We start from the raw sequence: 20,825 nt of genomic DNA on the forward strand, positions 1-20,825 counted from the left end.
ACCCTTCCAACATGCTATTGCTTTGTCCCTTGAATAATATAAGACCATCGGCAAGCGGAACTTCAAGAAGATGCGAAAGACATTTGTCAGCAAGATGTCAGTTCAAGGCAAACTGGCGTTCCGTGGCTAGGAAAGTCTTCAAGACTATACAAAACGTGAAAGGAAGAGACAAACTGAAGGATCGGTAATTCGCATTCTTCAAAACGAAAGCTAAGAACACTTGGCACCGAGTCAACATAATGGCTTGTTTACTTCTACAGCCAAAGATTGCATTGAGTTCACTAAATTTATAAAATTTATCTACTTACATGTAATAACAATGCCTATTTCTCCTTAGTTCAAAATAAAGATAAAAATATTTCACTCAACACAAGATTATTCGGTGATCGAAAGGTGGAAACAGCACTACGGGGAACATTTGAATGACGCTGGGAGTACAGGCAGTGAAAGTCAAGGCAGCGGAGGAGATGACTACGTCAGTTCAGCGTACGATGGAAGCCAACTAGCCCTCACCTTGAAGGAAGTTGAGCTAAAGACCAATAAAGCAGCTGGTAAGGATGGTATCGGAGCGGAGCTCATCAAGATGGGCCTGGAAAAGCTAGCCACTTGCCTGCACAAATTGATAGTCAGAATCTGGGAAACTGATCAGCTACCGGAGGACTGGAAGGAAGGGGTTATATGCCCCATCTACAAGAAAGGCGACAAGCTGGAGTGTGAGAACTTTCGAGCGATCACCATCCTTAATGCCGCCTATAAAGTGATATCCCAGATCATCTTCCGTCATCTGTCACCATTAGTGAACGAGTTCGTGGGAAGTTATCAAGCCGGCTTCGTTGACGGCCGCTCGACAACGGACCAGATCTTTACTGTACGGCAAATTCTTCAAAAATGCCGTGAATACCAGGTCCCAACGCACCATCTGTTCGTTGATTTCAAGGCAGCATACGATAGTAGAGACCGCGTAGAGCTATGGAATATTATGGACGAGAACAGTTTCCCTGGCAAGCTTACCAGACTGATCAAAGCAGCGTCGGATGGTGTGCAAAACTGTGTGAAGATTTCGGGCGAACACTCCAGTTCGTTCGAATTGCGCCGGGGACTAAGACAAGGTGATGGACTTTCGTGCCTGTTATACAACATTGCGCTAGAAGGTGTCATGTGGAGAGCCGGGTGTAACAGCCGGGGTACGATTTTCAACAGATCCAGTCAATTTATTTGTTTCGCGGATGACATGGACATTGTCGGCCGAACATTTGCAAAGGTGGCAGAACTGTACACCCGCCTGAAACGTGAAGCAATAAAAGTTGGACTGGTGGTGAATGCGTCAAAGACAAAGTACATGCTTGTGGGCGGAACCGAGCGCGACAACACCCGCCTGGGAAGCAGTGTTACGATAGACCGAGATTCCTTCGAGGTGGTCGAGGAATTTGTCTACCTTGGATACTTGTTAAAGGCCGATAATAATGTTAGTCGTGAGAAACCGAAAGCGCATCATCTGTGGAAGTTGGGTCTATTACGGGCTCCAGAAGAAACTGCGGTCAAAAAAGATTCACCACCGCACCAAATGTGTCATGTACAAAACGCTGATAAGACTGGTGCTCGAGGAGTACAAGCACTCGGAGTTTTCGAGAGATGGGTGCTTAGGACCATTTTTGGCGGTGTGCAAAAAGACGGTGTGTGTGGCGGCGAAGAATGAACCACGAGCTCGCCCAACTCTACAGTGAACCCAGTATCCAGAAGGTAGCTAAAGCCGAAAGGGTTCGATGGGCAGGACATGTTGCTAGAATACCGGACAGCAACCCTGCAAAGATGGTGTTCGCTTCCGATCCGGCAGGTACGAGACGGCTTGGAGCGCAGTGAGCGAGATGGGCAGACCAGGTGCAAAACGATTTGGCGAGCTTGGTGCGTATTCGAGGATGGAGAGATTAACCGTGTATTGTGGCGTCAAATTGTTGATTCAGTGTTATCTGTTTAGATGTAGACTTAATAGATGAAATGAATGAACCCAGCGGTTGATTTCGTTTCTATGCTGGAGACTTCTAATATTGTTTCCACTATCTACACTACTGATAAGAATTATTCAATTATCAAATGACATTCGAGAACTAATAAGGAGCGCGTACTAGTGGAAATGAAGTACGAAGTAGGGTAATAATTCCGATAGTCGTGGGTGTTCCTATAGTTGCGGTAGTGCTGTTTTTACCCAATCTATGTATTAATCGCAGCAAACCATGCATTCTATCAATTTGCTGACTTGTCATTAAACGAAGTAGAAGAAAACAGTTTGAGAATTGCATCAAAATCGGTAAAGTATCATTAAAATACCTTATCTTTCTCTCTGCTTTGCACCAATAGTCGCGGTAGTGTTCCTATAGTTGCGAGTCCTATAGGAAAACAATGGGATTCGCAACTATAGGAATACGAATTAAAAAATACCGCAACTATTGGAACACTGCACCAATAATTGAAGGTATCATTTTAGGTAAGAATGATAAATTATGCAGCGATCGGATAACTCTTCGTTTAAAATATATTTGATGAGCTTCCGAATGCCTACTTAAGGTAAGCGAAATAAAGTATAGACGTGGTGTAAGCGAACGAATAGTGGTGGATCGTGCTTAGTTCCTCCACTATTGGGTATTTTACCCTATTTAAATTGTAGCAGATTCGTGCCAAAAACGATCAACTGAATTCGGTAAAATCACCTGGTTACGTCTAGTGAAAACGCCTATGATTTGCTGATGCACATTCCACCTCTCTGTCAACAGACGGATGTGTGGAGTGTATCCAAATTTTCGACTAGCGGGAGCTACTTGGAACACTTTATGCCACTGATTGTTCACTGGATGTGATTATCGGCATATTGCCCGATTGCTTTGATTGTCAATGTTGTGACTCTCAGTTGTGGTTCGCATTAGGATTACTTTGATGGTTTCAAAGCAGTTGAATATCTTCTATATAATAAAAATGAAATGGTCTGTGTTCGTATCCGCATAAATCGAAAACGGCTGGATGGATTTTCTTCATTCCTTCAGTAGATATGTTCGTTATAGTTTCCGACGGGTTTATATGATATTTTTTCATGCGAAAATCACGAGTAAGATTAAGTAACGCGCATTTTCGCCTACTATGCAGGACAACGTTTGCCGGGTCAACTAGTATTTTATAAATAATAAACGGCAAGTGCTGTTTCACTGCCACACCGGATGCAAATATATTCGTGCCAAATGTTGTGGATTTGGCGGATATTCACGTTAAATGAACATTTTTCCTTATTCTGTATATGGATTGAACAAGAAAAAGAAACATGGATTGGTTTATTCAATAAAAAGTTTGACCGATTCATTTACATTCTTTGTATTTGAATTTTTTTAGCATAACTTTGCTCAGAATCATTTTTTTATAAAACTGAAACCATCATACGCATAAATTATGTATCTGCCTATATTCTAAATCTTAAATTAATCAAAGGATATCGGAGATGTATCAAATTCTTCTACAGTTTGTTGAAGATGACTGTTTTCCTCTGCATGTTATTATTTGTGGTCTGAACTTCTATTTTTTTATATTTTCCCAAAAAAAATATTATACATAGTTTTCTGACCAACGCTGGCTGCAAATCAAGAATATACTAGGAATACGCCGATACAGGATCAGATAAGGACGTTAGTTCCGATTTTATTAAAATCAAATTATTGTAAGCAAAATTATGCTATTTTGAATTTCGACCAAATCTCGGTAACCGGTGACCTTCTCAATGTGTCAGTGACCGGTGACTGTGTCCGAACTATCCGCATTTTACGCTTTAAAATTGGTTGTTGGTCTTCCTCAGCGTTCGAGATCCAGTTGTGTGAGATCCTGTTGTGAGGTCACCAGGCCCGAATTATAAAGCATATGCATCGGTTGATGAATACTTGCAGTATTCTACATTTGGCATCAAAAATAAAAATTCGATTTCGAAATTTTCCTGTACCTCCACATTGGGAAATTTTCGTGTTTCTAAAAAGTCAAACTTTGACCGCTTTGGTCAAACCCTCAACAAAGTCGATTGAGCTGAAATTTTGCATGCGGACTTTTATTGAGGAGATGAAACTAAACTGAGTACTACTCATTGTTGAAATTCGATCGTCAAATTTTTCCCATAGATTCCATTGGCACCCTAATGCTTAATCTCATCCTTTTTTTGTACGCGTGCCACATGTCCGTTATGTAGCAACAATTTCTGCTGGATTAAGGTGAAGGTGGGTTGAGTACCAAAACAAAGCTTTGAAAGTATTTGTACAATAAAAACTGTCATATACTGTAGTAGTATTGGTGTCGTATTAAAAAAACAAAGAATATTAGTAGGGTCGTTCAAAAAACGACCCAGCACCACCACGCTCCCTCCATTCCGTCCCATGCTCCGAGTGTCCTCCAAAAACCGATTTGAACAAAAAGTGGTTGAGCGCATGCCGCGCAGTGCTTTGTCCCTTGGACAAAAATGGAAAATGGACTCTCGTATTTAGTCGAATCAAGTAGACCATGATATTAACATATGTTTCAATTATGCTGTATGCGCATTTGTATCTTTGTGAGGTCACTGGGACGATCAAAACAATTCGTGTTTGTAAATCCTTCCATCGCTGGAAGCGGATTATTTATCACCTGTTAGTGAAAAGCATTTTTTGCATTGCCGAAGTTTTCGAACGGTACCTTTTACTGTGAAAATCGATATGGAAAGTGTAAAACCAAATAAGTAAGATCCAATTTAATGTGTTTCAGTTGGACATATTTCGATCATTGTGATAAGTAAAGCTTTCAAATCATGGGCATGAAGTTATATAGGAAGAAATAATCTACAACTTCAAACAGCTTTTTAAAAAAAGTACATCAAAACACATCTCTGAAAATCGCACCAGAGCTCACTTATAGTATTCTTAAGAGAATGAAAGTGATTCCAGCTGCTCTTATTTGCTCTATTAATAGCTGTTAACGATTTTCTAGGTGATACCCTTCCTTGCGCTCAATAGCATAGATATATACAAACAATAGCTTCCATTGAGCCGTCCCAACGAAAAGCCCAAGTGTTGAAGTTTCTGTCGGATTTATATAACTCAGATAATTTCTCCGAGGAACTTGCAAAAGAACTAAAACAGTTTTGCAAATTCTTTTGTTTGATAATTGATCAAAAATGGTCACAGAGCTTTCGATTATCCGAGAAATTCGAGAAGCAAAACTCTCGCTGGTTGTCTTCGTTGGTAAATCTTACTCGCTATCCAAATACAATAATTGAAGGAATTGCAGAGTCTTCATTCAACATCGCGAAGGGAACACCTCAAAAACCGTTTCAGGAAAGTTCAAATATAACAAAGAAACAACGTGTTGAAGACCTCATCAATAATAATGAACCTGGGGAGCTAGAATTTGCGGCCAATATATCAAAGAGCTCAAGCGTAAATCAGGATAAGGTTATGACAGCGGCACAAGCACTGGCGTTGTACATCGACTTGCATTTATCCGAGAGAAAGGACAATCTGCTTCGAAGCACTTTAAACGAGGTACATGCAGTCTTTACGCGTTGAAACATCCGCTGAGGTTGATTTGCAAGACCTAATGACTTGCACTTCGCTAAGCATTATGCAGCAACTTTCGGTAGAGAGCTCAAGGACGGTAAAACTTGTTTGCAAATGGGCTTTTGATGGAAGCTCAGGACACAAAAATTGCCGAAGGCTGAGAGCTCAAATGAGAGCCTGCTTGTCATCCTTCATTTTCTGGCCATCCGGAAACTGCTCCCAGTCGAACTATTCCTCGAGAACGACGACACGCCACATCGTCCCTGATGCCAAATGACCGGATAAGCAGCTGAAATTCCTTGATTATGATCAGGGAATCAATTTTTCTGAAATGCGCTTGCGAAACAAGCGACAAAAGAGAACCAACGACAAAGCTTTGTTTTTGTCGGAGTTAATAATGACAAAGATCCGAAAATTTTTGTCAGCATCAAAAAAGAAGACAATCTTGTTGCTAACTTTTCATACCGTTATTTTGCATTATTTCTAGAGCAAATTTCGGTTTTATGCTATCACAGTTTCTGGCTTTATAGATATATTCGAGAATCGAACAATGATTACAAAATCAGCATCGTATTTTGGGAAATATCAGAGCATGCAAGGCAAATGATTCTTGTCATATTGTGTTCGGGTTCTGATAAAGGTTTGTCGCTAGGTGCGTTTGTCAGTAACAAACACTGTTGATGACAAAGAGTATATTGTTAGGCGTTGCTCGAATATTGATTCCCTGATTATGATGATTCCTTGATTCCCGATTCCTAATCCTCGCCCATCCTTAAACATTGTAAACTTAACCTCGAGTCACCACGAGGCTTCTATCCCTCTGTTACTTACTTTATAAGATGATATTGATTGTACGTATCTATAACCATGGCTCCGTAAAGTGTTATACACGCCTGAGCCTACAAAATAAACGAACTTGGATTTTTTTTAACAGATTCCAATGATTTTTGATACCGTCGTTAAAAAAAACAATTCCTCAAATCATTTATAAGGATATCCTGATTCTATAGTATAAAACATTAGAGCTGGCGTTCACGTCACTTATGATATGATCAATTGGAAATTGGTCAACTCTCGCTTAACTTTTCAAAAGGACCTAAGTAACATTTTTTTTCATGATTTAATTTGAATAGCGCAATCAACAGAAAAACATGAAAGCTTTTGATTGCAGTACTCAAATTAATTCATGAAAAAAATGTTACTTAGGACCTTTTGAAAAGTTAAGCGAGAACTGTTGTAATAGAAACTGTTATCATACCTCATATTTTTCGTAAAAATATCCTGATTCTTTGTGGCATATCGTAAAATCTGGCGTTTACGGCATTTATGCAATTATCTATTCAACATAGGTCAATTACGCATATATTAGTTTTTATTCCCAAATGGATCTCGATTATACGAAGCATATTATATGTTATGAAATTTGGCATTTACGCCACTTATGCAATTATCTATTTTACATAGGTCAGTAATGCAACTAGTAGAAAAACTAGTTTACTACAATTTTCCCAAAGACACCATTGAGTTAGAACGTGTAGAATGTAAGTTATGATTTTTGTCCCGTAGCTCCATACGTTCGAAGCACTGTGTGCCGGTTCAAGATTGTATGAAAACTAGTATGGAAACTAAACCTTTTATTACACTGGCTACAGTGCCTCCCCTCCATACGCTGGCGAAAAGAGAACCCACATAGCTGAAAGCAACATTCCAGAGACTGCACTGAAAGAAAACCGCACCGCAGGAAAGATCCATTGATTACGTAACGCAAAAATAGCATTTTATACCCCACTCACCCCCATGTCACACTTTTTGTATGAAGTATCTGCCCCTGGTGCGATAGATATCACAGACAAATTCTGGGTATTTTGTTGAATTGCACGTTTCCCTGATGCCTTCTGAGAAGCCTAATTATCATGCTAAAGATTCGCAACATTGATTAAAATCGACTCGCAACTATTGGAACGACCATTCAATATGGATTGTCTATGGAGTTGAAGCTCTTGAATATTTCATCCAGTCATATGGTCTCCCTCCTCGCCAGGGCCCAATGACGAAGCACGACAATCAGAATAATGTTAAATTCAACCTCGCCATATAAACTGTCATACAAACCTGAAACGACTTGTGCACGGTAAGCCTCTATTCAAACCAGCCCAAACCATCGGATGACACCCAAATTATAAATCACAATCGATTGAGCGTGGCGGAGCAAACTTATTTTTTGAGCCACTCTAATTATTAGTTTGCTGCTGCCGGTGCCGTTGTTTACATTCTCTCCGCGATCAGTTTTTAATCGTTTTTTTCGGGCAAAAATAGTAGTTTATATTAAGTTTTCGGTTTAAACAAGTGACTGATTTCGAAAAGTGATGTTTAATTTGCATTCCATCAATATTTCGGGCTTCTCATGTGCGGAGAAGTGAGTGAAAACTTAATTTTTTAGTGCCCTTTAAGAAGAAGTGAAGTGCAGTGATAAGCCCACCAAATCGCGAACGGCCAATAAATTGGCACGAAACTGCTGATTTATGATATTATTCGAGCCGAAATGCATAAGACTCTTTGGATAAACTTGTTCATTATCACGGGAAGTGAATAAATATGCTTTGAGCAGGTTAGTAATTTGAATATTAAACTTTTGTTCGATGGTGTTCGATGCATTTAAATGTTGGTGGGAGAGGAGTGCGGGAGGTGTGGGGTTGGCCCGTGGAAGGCCCGGTGCCATATTGGCGGCCATCGTGGTATTCTTCCAACTATGTCCTTAAACTGAGATATTTTTTTATATTCAACAATTCACTTTTCCTTATTCCCTACCTAAGAAAATGAAAAATTAATTCATAAAAAAATTAGAGATTTCTAATTTGTTACTTATGTACCAATTTCCTTAATTATAAGGTTTTGAATATCTGCAATTATTCCTTTCCGGTACTTAATAATAACAATTTCTAAATTTTGAATGGTAACTTCATAAGATTGTGAGAGTTTTCAGAATTATAGAGAAAACTAGGAGCAAGAATTTAAATTACTTAAAATATAGAATAGGAAATAGCTTATTGTAGTGTGCAGAACCAGAAATATTCGTTTACGAGACGAGCCATCCTCGGGTTGAAATTCTCATTAAAAAGTTTAAAAAAATATGTTCGTTTCGAATTCTGGATTGGAAATCGTTAGAAGTAGAATGATGCAACGCGTACATCCATGAATGATAGTCCTTTTCCTTCCATTTTTTGCTTCGACACAAATTCAAATCTTCAAGCTCTTTGCATTTGGATCTAATTATCGCCTGTAGCATTATCCCGCACATCAAACATTTTGCACACCACCTTAATTAAGGACTTATCTTTCCATCACGTTCGGAGTGTTCCGATTACTTCATTTGCCTTGTGATAATCGTACTTTACAGTGAGGGTTTCTATTTCGCTTCAGCTTAGTGAGAGGCATTATTACATGGCTCAATTGCCAGCTAATGACGGATGATGAAATCCAAATACATTAAAATAGCTTTCAGATCTGTGGGCGATCCCCAATGATAATGAGCGCTTCCATTTGAACAGTTTCACAGATAATTATCACTTTGGGAAGCGAAGTGGATATTGTTTTTAGTAGAACCCACTGATACGTATCACGAGAGCAGTTAAGCCAACTGTGGTTCCATCAGCGGACCCAAAAACTGTTGATTTAGCAAACAATTCATTTGTATTTCGGTCAAACTCACTCATGGGTATCGTACATCCATTTCACAACAAGCAATCAAACTGCGTATCAACAACGATGAACCCTATTTTCCACTGAAGCATCCTTATTTCGAATTCGCTGTGGCAATTATCTACGGCTTTCACTCTACGCAACAACGCTTATCGTTAAGGGTTAACCTTTGGAACGTGCCTTCGCTTCCTAAATAAACCTACTGCTTTTCCGCCCCCTCGCTGTTGCAGTAGGACTATGTGAGGAGTATGGTAGAAGATGCATATGTCGGTTAAATTGTGTAAAGGGGTGAATCCGCAGTTGATGTTTCATTGTATTATTGATTTCAAACACATGCGTAAATAGTACGAGCGAATGGAGGCGCTTGGTCGATTGTTCATCTTTTCAGTCGATCGAGCCGCAACGAAGTTCAAATACAAATATTATTACTAATTTGGTGCGATTCATACGTCCTTTTAGAACGCCGGTTGTTGCGTATAGCAACATCTACCCCGTCCTGTAACTTTCTTCTATTTCCATTTATTTTATTAGCATATTCTGGCGTATCGTATCTACACTGTTGCTTGCCGTTTACCGCTTTAAATTGCTTTTCCTATCCACAGAACGCAGCTAGAGTAACTGCGAGTGCGTGCCCTGCCTGTCGCATTTCGATTTCGGCCATTTTATCCTGTCAAAGCCTCATCTAGTGGCTTTGTCCCCCTATCAGTCCTGGGTTCATACGACGGCGAAGGCACCGTCCGACGCCAAGGCAACAACCGGTAGGAATTGATTCTCCTGGAGGTATCTATTCTTCATAATTGAATGAATCCATTTGGGAACGGTGCTTATGGAGAAATATTAAGGATTATGGCTTTACGTTCTGTGAAGAACAAAGGCTCTGCCTGCAGCATGGGTATGGTGCGAAAGGATAATTGACATTATGCACATAATCCTAAAGCTTAGTATGAGAAAAATGGTTGATCTTGTTTTTTTTGTCAATATATATCAACATCATTTTCTTTTGTATAGATATTTCTTCTTTCTATTTTAGATTGAATAGAAATAAAACAGAAGATAACATGAACCATCTTGAACTCTCCTTTTACTAGTTGTTATAGAGATCGAGCAGGAGAGGATATTATGATTGGATAGTGAATGTTTGAATTCATTTGTATTAAAAGTAACCAATTAGAATAGCCAAGATTCGCATTAAACAGAAGAACACATACTCTATTATATATACTCTATTCATTAATCCTGTCTTACTGAACGTTCCAATTATTTATAATAGTGTTTTTGTTTATCAAATTGAACCTCACATTGTCTCGAAAAATATTTATCCAAAAACCATCTCTCTCAGGTCGTCAACAAAATTATTTTCAATCTCCCAATTTTCTTCATTTCCCAACAAACAATTAGTGGCCGGCTATATTTACGAACCCGCTCAAGCAGCCAATGTTTTCTCTTCATTTCCACCGGATGCTATCCTGTTTTCCTACGAAATTGCCTTCTCACCGCAAACGCCAATCCGACCTCCGCCAGAGCTTTCTCCTATCTCCGCCAAGCACGTTCCAAGGCTCCTCCGCCTCGGCTTCGGCCGTGTCAAACATAGTTCGGATACTTTATGGTGCCATTTCACGCGATTGTTTGCAGCCTGAGGCTCGTTTCAATTATATTTCTGCCACATTTTCTTCTCCTTGCCACGACAACAGGTACGGCCGGAATCGACGACGACGATGCGTGTTCTGGCGAAATTCATCGGATACATCATCTCAAGGCCGTTCGGCTATGACAGCTACCGGAATAGCACGGTAGACAATCGGCAGATCCAGCTTCGCAATACGGTGAGTAGCTATAGTAACTTGATGCTTTTATTTCCATGCTTTCCGTTATAATAAGCAGCGATGTTCCTAGAATATTTGCGCAGTTGTGCGTTCTTTCGACATACAGTAAGACAAACATTTTAAACCAAATCATTGGCTGCGACATATGTATTTGGAGAAAATCGAGTTTTTGACTGTTAATTGTTTTACATTACACTAGCAGACCCGACGAACTTCGTTTCGCCTAAAACTGATTTATTCTCTGCATAGTTCTGGAGTTATGCAGAAATTTCTGTTTCATTTGTATGAGAGCCCCCGTTTCCAAAGGAGGGAGGAGTCTCGAACCATCTCAAGAACCTTCCCCGGCCTCAAAAACTTCTACATACAAATTTTCACGCCGGTCGATTCAGTAGTTTCGGAGTCTATAAGGTTCAGACAGCCAGAAATTCATTTTTATGTATATAGATACGTAAGAGAAACAAACATTTGAAAGGGCCTAATAGCCAATTTTTTAAAGATTCTGCCGAGACGTAGATTTACGTAAATTAAATAGTAAAAATTGCCTTCCTACAGATTCTAAACTCTTTTCGTGTGTGATTGAGAAAGACGACCATATAACACTGCAGAATTCCATTAGAGATCTAATATTAAGCTACATAAAGTTTTTTAATTGTATATGGGTCATACAAGTTATAGCAGAAACGCTTTATAAACCCTAGCATGTTATTAGCTTTGTGTATGATTGTGTTGTAGTGGTCTACAAAAAAAAGTTTAGATTCTAAGATAACTCCTAAGTCCCTTACTCCATCACATTTTGATTTCCTAATGCGATTGAAATATTTGATGATGTTCTTTTTTTTGCTAAATGAAATTCCATTTCTTTACAATAAGTTCTAATAGGCTTTTCTTGCACCATATGTAGAATTTGTCTATTTCATTGCGGAAGACATTGATGTCGACTTCATTCCTTATTTCCAGGCACAAATTATCACTTCAATATTTTTCAGAATTAAGGAAATATCGTTTACGTACAAGATAAAAAGAAGAGGGCGCAAATGCCTTAGCAGCACACATGTTCCACAAAGGTCACTGCTACTCATATGTGACCAAGTTTAGTCACATTTAACTTGCTGCAACTATTTTTGTCTGACTTGTGCTGATCGGAAGAGAGCCTTGAGGTACTCCTGAAGTAACTTGAATTGGTTTTGTTTTGTGTCCATTACATTTGATAATTTGTTGGCGGTCAGTTAAGTATAATTCAAGCAATTTCAGGAAACCTTGTTCAATTCCAATTTTTCGTAGTTTGAAAAGCAGCATCGGTTTCATCGGCATTCAATGCGATCAAATGCCTTGCTAAAGTCCGTAAATAAAGCTTTTACATGGTTGCTGTTATCCATTGCATTCAATGAATAGTCCATGAATTAAAGCAGATTTGTTAAGGTCGAGCGACCCTTAAGTGTTGCGTATCAGTGATTCTATTTTAAATTTGCAAAAATAGCTTTTTGTTGACAATTGCCTCGAAAAGTTTTGGAATGCAAGAGATAAGGGCTATGCCACGATTATTACGTACGTCTGATTTTCGGCCAGATTTAAATTTGGTACTGGAAAAGAGCTTTTCCATATTCCAGGGACTTATTAAACAGCTTGAGCTTGATTTACTGCCCATATTTGCTACTCCATTATGACCAGATCAGCTGTTCTTGCACAGAGAACCAACAGATGTTTGCTTGGGACTAGCACTCATCTTCAATGTACAAGTACTGGTCATCTCATTTGTTAGGTCATACTGGCGCCTGCCACGTTAGAATGCAAGTTAATGCAAGAGAAGAGGGAAATGATGATGTAATCACTCGCCCACTGCAAGCCGAATATACCTCTGCACTTGCCACGAGTTCATACGGATTTTTTATTGGAATTTTTGGGTTAAGGTTCGTCTTGGTTAACGAGCTGCCAATGTGACAGATTAGAAAAAAGCAACTGATAGAATTTCTTATTGGATGTAGGAAACGAACTTTTTCGTTCATTTCCAATTCTAGCAGCTACTGCTAGAATAGTCAAGTTATAGGATAGAAATGGAAACGGTATGGAAGTCCATTTCCAGTTCTAGCGATTGCTGGAACATGAGAAATATAGAGAAAGACACAAAGTAGGAGAATGGAACGGACCTGGGATTGAACCACCGATCTCTTGCGTATGAGGCAGAGCAGTAATCAAGCCCGTTCCCATATTCCAGGGACTTATTAAACAGTCCAAATAGTGGAGTAGTGAGTTCGTTTGCTATTTTTTCATAAATACTGGTGGAATCGTGTCACGTAGGGTCACGTAGTCTGGCTTTTAGGAACCGCCTGTTACCTCCCGTAGATTGCTGTGTTAGACGAACGATGGGTGGCCTAGTTCGAATTGGTTGGATTTGGTAGTTTTTCTTGTTGCTGTAGTTGCTGCTGCTGTTGATGATGATGTTGTTGTTGCTGCTGCCATTGCTGTTGATTCTGCTGAATATTAGCGAAAAGCTATGGTTTTTAAGTTGGATTGATGGTTTCACCCTTCTTAAAGTTGATGAAAGATTTTGCAGCAGGAGCTGAATAAGGTGCAATTGGGTGTGCGATTGTTATTGGAGGACCGGATAATTGACTATTGGCCGTAAGCAGCAGTTTCTTGTCATTTGGGTTTTTGTTGCTTTTACTGCGTCGTTTAACCATTTCAGTGTTCGTTTGATATTCGTCTTGCTAATGATGTTATTTTTATATTGCTGCCTTGGGCATTGGTGCTGTTGTTGATGAGACGTTTGTTTTGCATAGAGATGTTCTGCTGACGCCGTTCTTGTTCCAATTTTCCCCAGTCTGGGATCCATCTACATTTCATTTCCCCGTCATGAAAGCATTTCCAACCGGGTTCGTTGATATGCGTAGAGTAACTGCCTTTGACTTGAGCATTTTTGCACGACACTCAGTTCACTTTTAGCTCAGGAATGGCATTACGCCCAAGTTTATTCTTAGTGGGCGATGTGGGGTCAGGTTGCAGCTGCTGTTGTCGGCGCTGTTGAAGCGTTGAAGAGATTGCAGATTTGGTGATTGTTTCTGCTTTTGCTGTGGCGTACACTACTATCTTCTACTAATTCTTCCTCCAGAGATTTTGGCTGACAAGCACTCCTTCCACTTCATTTAATTTTGTTGTGGATATATTCGCGAACATAAATTTTACTTCGAAGAGCAATGACACTGAAGAAAATTTCTTCAGGTCGGCAATAATACGATGATTCGCATCCGTCTGGGTACGAAATGCATTTATAAAGCTCTTCCTGTTGATGTAGCATTATGTGCACATTCGCCTCTTTCCGTAGAGCCTCCTTCCTGGCAGTTCACACATAAAAGAGCCACATACGCAGTGATAAGTTCCTCCCCTAGCAGCACACATGTACCACGTAGGTTACTGCAACTCATATGTGACCAGATTTGGTCACAATCAAGTTGCTGCAACCATTTATCTATGACTTGTGCTGCTCGGGTCCCGATGTCGTTGAAATCCAATACAGGCTTCATGGAATCGCTTTTTACAGTACTCGCATTTCCACAAATAACTATCGTCGTTAATTTAACACCAGGTTCAATTTTGAAAGAAATCTCAGCATTGCAGTAAACTTTTGTAAAATTAAAATATGATGAAAATAAAACTTTGTGTCCATTTCAGAACTAGAATAAAAATATGTTTTTGGCGACAATATGAAGGAGATTAAAAGAGTTTATTAATATTTCCGCTTATGAAGCTAGTAGTGACGTTTAGGAACAAAAGATCGAAAGACAAAAGGTCGAAGGGACAAAATATCAAATAACAAAAAGTAGAATGAACAAATGATTGAAAAAAAAAAGAAACGTCGAAGTAGACAAAACGTCGATAGGGACAAAAGGTCCGAAAGAACTTACTTCTTCTTCTTTTTCTTCCGCTTTCTTTCTCTTTTCTTCTTCCATCTTTTTTCTATCTTTCTTCTTCTTCTTGCTTCTTCCTTATTCCTTTTTCTTTCGTCCTACTTTTCCCATTCCTTCTATTTGATTCCTTCATCCTTCTGCTTTCTTTTTTCATCTTTGTTCCTTTTTTCTTCTTCCGTTCTTCTTCTTTCTTTCCTTTTTTCTTTTCTTTTTGTTTTACCTTGTTTTCCTTTTCGACCTTTTGTCCTTTTCGACGTTTTGACCTTTTCGACCTTTTGTTTTTTCGACCTTTTGTCCTTCCGACTTTTTGGCATTTCTAAATTCTGTGCCTTTCGACGTTTTGTCTTCTCGACCTTTTTTCCTTTCGACAATTTGTTTTTCGACCTTCTGTCCTTTCGTTCTTTTGTCATATATTCTGCAGTGAAAACAAATTTTAAAAAATCATGAAAACCCAGAAGCACTTTCGAAAATTAAAACAAACTTTCATAATACCAACAAAGCGGCAGTTTTACGATGACGAACATGGTTGTGGGTGGTTGCATTATCAAGAAAAACAACCAAGATTACGACGGACCTACTTTATCTAAAAACAATATAAAGCTCTTTTAGTGGAATGACTTCACCTGTCATAAGACGAGTTTAGTACTTTTCCTTTTGATTCCACCACGTTGTAATCTTCACAGATACGTATTTCGATCTCAACTGTACGGCCGTCTTCAGTGTCTCGTACTTGATTCGACTTGATGAAAGTAATCACAGCTTGCACTATACACTACGCTATGCACTAATCTAATCTAATTTAATTACCTTATTTCAAAGTCTACAAATACTCCAGAAGATTCAGAACGTATTTTACTGGAATGCTTGGGAACAATTCCAATACGTCGAATGATACTATTATGTTCTCTTCTTCGATATGTCATGGTTCCAACAGCTTCTGCGCGAACACCTGGGTGTTGGTGACTGACCTGCTGGGGAATGATTTCGGCATACTTTGAAACTCCTTCGCTAACCATTTGGCCAGGTTTTGGGTAGAGAAGCCAACTGATGAAACTATCTCTCGCAACTCCTTTCCGAATGTATGGTCCATTGGTAATCCTTTAATCCTTGGCAGCGCCGGGTTTACTGTTTCCACTAGAGCTTCTCCGATGATCTCCTTACACTTCTTTATTGTTTTCTCAGTTTGTCGTATTAATCCTGGTAGTGGATCCACTCCCAAATGCCTGTATGGTAGAATTGTACTGAACTCGTTTTATGACAGGCAACCTAATCTGTTTTTTGAATTGTGGTAAAAATTATATTTTTGGTCAAAGGCGCACTCTACTGGATGGTATCATATATGCAACTGTTTCAGAGTATTTAAATTGTTTTATGATTAATCGGGATTAAGGACCAATGGACGAAAGTTTAGGTATCAATTTGGGCTACGACCGTGAAGAATTGATCCTTGGCCTTGGTCCTTGGTCTTTTGTCCCACTACGCGACGGATTCCACTTGGCAGTGACCCTCCAAGGCTTCCCGCAGGTAATCCAGACAAGGTAAGTGCGTTGGAGACATACAAAAAGAAACACTACGAATGCAGGTCATTCATTCAAGAGGCCAAAAGGGAACGATGGGAGGATTTTCCTAACTCTGTCAACCCGGCTCAGTCTGCAACCGAATTTCCGAGTCCCCTCAACTTAGCGAATTACCTGTTTAACTGCCCATATTCCTTCTATCATCTCCAGGAGTAGTGGGAAATCCTCCGTTCCAGATGGGATAGGGTATTCTAGTTATGTTTAAAAAAAATCCTTCAAGGCTAAAATCCTGTTTCTCGATTTGGTACCCCTATAATTTCCGGATGAGTGAGGCCGGTGTCTCGTCATCCCAATCCCGTAAAACTGCGTATCCTTCAGGGACGTTTAGAAACACCGGCCAATCCCTCTGACCTCTTGCATGGGAGACCAGCTACGGGAGAAGCTCGAATCAAATGACAGATGCAGTTTCCGGCAGCATGCCTTTTTACCAGGCTTTTACTTTGCTGCTAGGGGACGTCGAGAAGGGAAATATCGGCGACCTTGTGTCATCGGGAAGGTGATCTACAGGACATGGCCCCTGTTGCTATCGTGCAGTTATGTGAGGAGATTTTACGGCAACATCCTGACTTTGATTTTTTGTAATTTTTTTCGTGGGGTAGCCCTTAGTTTCATTGACGTTAAAGGCCTTAATCTTTCAGTCGAAAACCGTGTTATAAAGGAACTGGGTGTATACTATTCTGCCGTGTCAAGCATATTTGTTCCATGTCTTCTTTTTACGATGCCATTCCCACTGTGCTAGCGATGTCGTATTTGCTCAGATAAGTTATTTTGCTATCAGACAGCATGGCTAGGCTTGCCAGCTAGTTCCAGCCATTTATAGTTCTTGAATCCATTGATAAATTCTTTTGTTGACAACCACGGCAGCAAGAAAGCCATCAACTAAACATGACATGGGAAAACCATGCTTTTATACAAATGTGTCCGTGGGCATGTTTGCCAAAGGAAACATCAGCTATCCGTTTCAAGCATAAAGTTGGGGAATCATTCCATCACCAACCGGAAAATAGTTAAGATGGTCGGAGTCTTCATTGATCGGGGTCTCACCTTCCTGCCGCATTTTCGCGATGTTAAGGTTAGCTGCAAAACTACAGTAGAACTAGTCCAAACTCTGTCTAAATCATAGGCCTTTCTGCTATAGAGTGCTGGTGTTAATAAGCCACAAAGCCGCCTCCTTCGCTGCAACCATATCCGGATCATAGGCTCCCTCTTCTTGTTCTAGAGGATCAGATCCTACGCACGATGGCCGGCGTCTGTGTCCCCAGCTGACACTCCCCTACAGCCACAATAAATAGTTTCTCGAGCTCGCTTCGAGCAGAATATTGTCGCTAACAAGCGCCCGAATACGACGTTTGTCTGTATCCCAGTGCAATACGGAATTTTTGTCAACACCACAACCAAGGCCACTGTTTCGCAACGTCCGTTTCTTTGACGAATACGAAAACGTAAGTAATGAAAGCAGTGTGGGAAAACTAAGACTTTGGCTGTTGTTCGTGCACCACCTGCGCTTGGACAGACATGTCTAGCTTTAGAGTCCAGCCGGTTATTTCCCGGCTTCAAATCAGACACAATTTCGGTGGGAGCCCATTTCGAGCCCAAACTCTGTGGTGTTTATAATCCGGTCAAACACCAGATTCCCATAGAAACGTACGGAATGTCTCCGTCAGCATTGAAGATGCTCTCGCGGGCTATACCCAACAATGTCGTCCTTATCTGCTTCCTCGAGGATGAGGTCCTGTTTCGTCGCTGTTGCAGCCCGGGTCCCGAATAATTTTCTCCTGCCACTAGTTTCCGTGACCTCACAGCTACACTGGCAAACCTCCATTGAAAATTCCTATTTCAAAGCCGATGCTGGGTCATTAGGCCGAATGGTCATTAGGCCGAACGGTCAATAGGCCGAATGGCCATTAGGCCGAATGAGCACTGGGGAGTTAGAAATGATTAGTAAGCCATGAGGAAGAATTAGAAAGGGAGAAGGAAAAAGGAAAAAGGAGGAAGAAGTAAGAAGGAAGAAGTAAGAAGAAGAAGGAAGAAGGAAGAAGGAAGAAGTAAGAAGAAGAAGGAAGAAGGAAAAAGGCAGAAGGAAGACGGATATGAAGGAAGAAGGAAGAAGGAAAAAAGAAGAAGGCAGAAGGAAAAAGGAAGAAGGAAGAACGAAAAAATAGGAAGGAAGAAGGAAGAAGGAAGAAGAAGAAGGAAGAAGAAAGAAGGAAGAAGGAGGAAAGAAGAAAGAAGAAAGACGAAAGAACAAGGAAGAAAAAAGAAGGAAGAAGAAATAAGGAAGGAGGAAGAAGGAAGAAGAAAAGAGGAAGAAGGAAGAAGAAAGAAGGAAGAAGGAGGAAGAAAGGAAGAAGAAAGAAGGAAGAAGAAAGAAAAAGAAAGAAGAAGAAAGAAGAAAGAAGAAGGATGAAAAAAGGACGAAGAAGGAAGAATAAAAAAGGAAGAAGCCAGAAGAAAGAAGAAAGAAGGATGAAGGAACAAGGAAGGAGGAAGAAAAAAGAAGGAAGAAAATGGAAGAGAGAAGAAAAAAGAAGAAAGAAGAAATAAGGTTGAAGGAAGAGGAAAGAAGAAAGAAGGAGGAAAAAACAGAAGGAAGAAGAAAGAAAGAAGAAGAAATAAGGAAGAAAGAAGAAGGAAGAAGGAGGAAGACAGATAGTAGAAGGAAGATGCAAGAAGAGACAAGGAAGAAGGGGTAAGGTGATGAAAGAACTTCTCATTTTTACTTTTTACTTCTTTTTGATAATTCGGCCTAATGGCCTTTCGGCCTTATGACCGTTCGGCCTAATGACCATTCGCCCTAACGGCCTTCGGCCTAATGGCCTGACACCTTCAAAGCCAGGCGTACCAGTGATTTTAGCTGAGAAAGTCATTTGGCCGAAGGTCAGAAGGTCAATAGTTGTTTGGCTGAATATACCATTTGACCGAACAAACAGCTAGGTCGAACCGAACAAACAGTCATGCAGCCCAGCGGTTCTCAACCTGGGGTACATGTACCCCTAGGGGTACCTTCGCTGATCTCAGGGAGTACCTATGACAGGAACGCGTAATGACGGATGTTGTACTATAAAAAATGATGAATGTTAACTCTGTAATTATGCTTGTTGACTGGGTGGTCGAAAAGAATTCTGCTGTTGAACAGATCAGATCTTTTTTCATTTTACTGATCATAGACAAAGTTTAATAGAGGACCGCAGAACCACGGTTATCTGTCTCTTCTTATTGTGTCTTCTTACAACCAAAGAGTTAGCACAAAATTGAACTACCATTGGGTGGGAATCCTTTCGGCAAATGGATGTTCTTTTTTGGTATGCTATTGATGAGAACTGCAATTCGTGGTTCTTTCAAAAATTAAATGTTTTCTTGCAAAACACATAATGAGAATTTCTGCTAGAAAACAAAAAGCCCGCAGTAGCTTCCGGATAAATTAATTATGTTATATTGGTTAGAACTTTCTTCCATTTTGCAGATACAGTAGACGTTCGATAACTGAAAGTCATTACACTGCAATGCTTTTTAACTGCAATTCGATAGTTCCAACAGTTTTGCAGTTATCGGACCGCTAAACTTCAAACTGATGTCAGACTCGAATGACAGCTGAATTGCGCTGCACATTTCGATGCACTTTTATTGTATCTGACGTCGAATGAGAACCGTTTGACGTCAAATGCGTTGCAGTTATCGAACGACTACTGTACTTGTTGACCAAACATTCCGATATTTCTTATTGCAAAATAAGCAATTGAGATGAATTGTAACACGATCTAAAGTAATTTACGATGCAAGTTGCAGAAAACAGGAATTTTTGGATGAACGCCAAAAAATCGATGGAGAAGAAGCTTTAAGAGAAACATCTGATGAAATTTATTGAAGAATCTAAAAAAGTTTTTGGCTGCATCTTTGTAGAAATCCCTTCAGGATAATATTTCGAGTGGAATCTGAAAATCGGTTAATACATTTTAAACGAGTCTCAGCAGCTTGTTCAGTGTTCAGTGAAGCTCCAGGTCATATTTGTTTAGAGGAGCTCTTTGGAAACCTTGTTAGAGAATTTCTGTCCCATTTTAGAGGAAATTTAGAAGAATTCTAGGTAATCTTGTGGATGGAAGATTTTTCCAAAGAATCCATAGAGGATCTACAGAACAAAGTAGTGGGGAAACTTTTCTACTATTAGGCATTCCAAAAATATCTTTCAATATAAATTTGCGATTGAAATTTTTAATAAATTTTTATTAATAATTTTGATTAATGCGATTGAAATTTTCAAAATAATTTCGATAA

At 39.8% G+C, this 20,825-nt stretch overlaps 1 protein-coding gene across 1 annotated transcript in view; it reads left to right on the forward strand.

The window, feature by feature from the left end:
* The window catches only part of LOC134212113 (protein disks lost), a 293,532-nt gene that overhangs the window by 203,580 nt on the left and 69,127 nt on the right, over positions 1-20,825 (forward strand). Inside the window, exon 6 of the mRNA XM_062689664.1 lies at positions 10,943-11,074. Coding sequence (XP_062545648.1) covers positions 10,943-11,074 — 132 coding nt within the window. The remainder of the gene's footprint in view (positions 1-10,942; positions 11,075-20,825) is intronic.

The sequence above is a fragment of the Armigeres subalbatus genome, chromosome 2, assembly GCF_024139115.2.
Source record: "Armigeres subalbatus isolate Guangzhou_Male chromosome 2, GZ_Asu_2, whole genome shotgun sequence".
NCBI lineage: Eukaryota > Metazoa > Arthropoda > Insecta > Diptera > Culicidae > Armigeres > Armigeres subalbatus.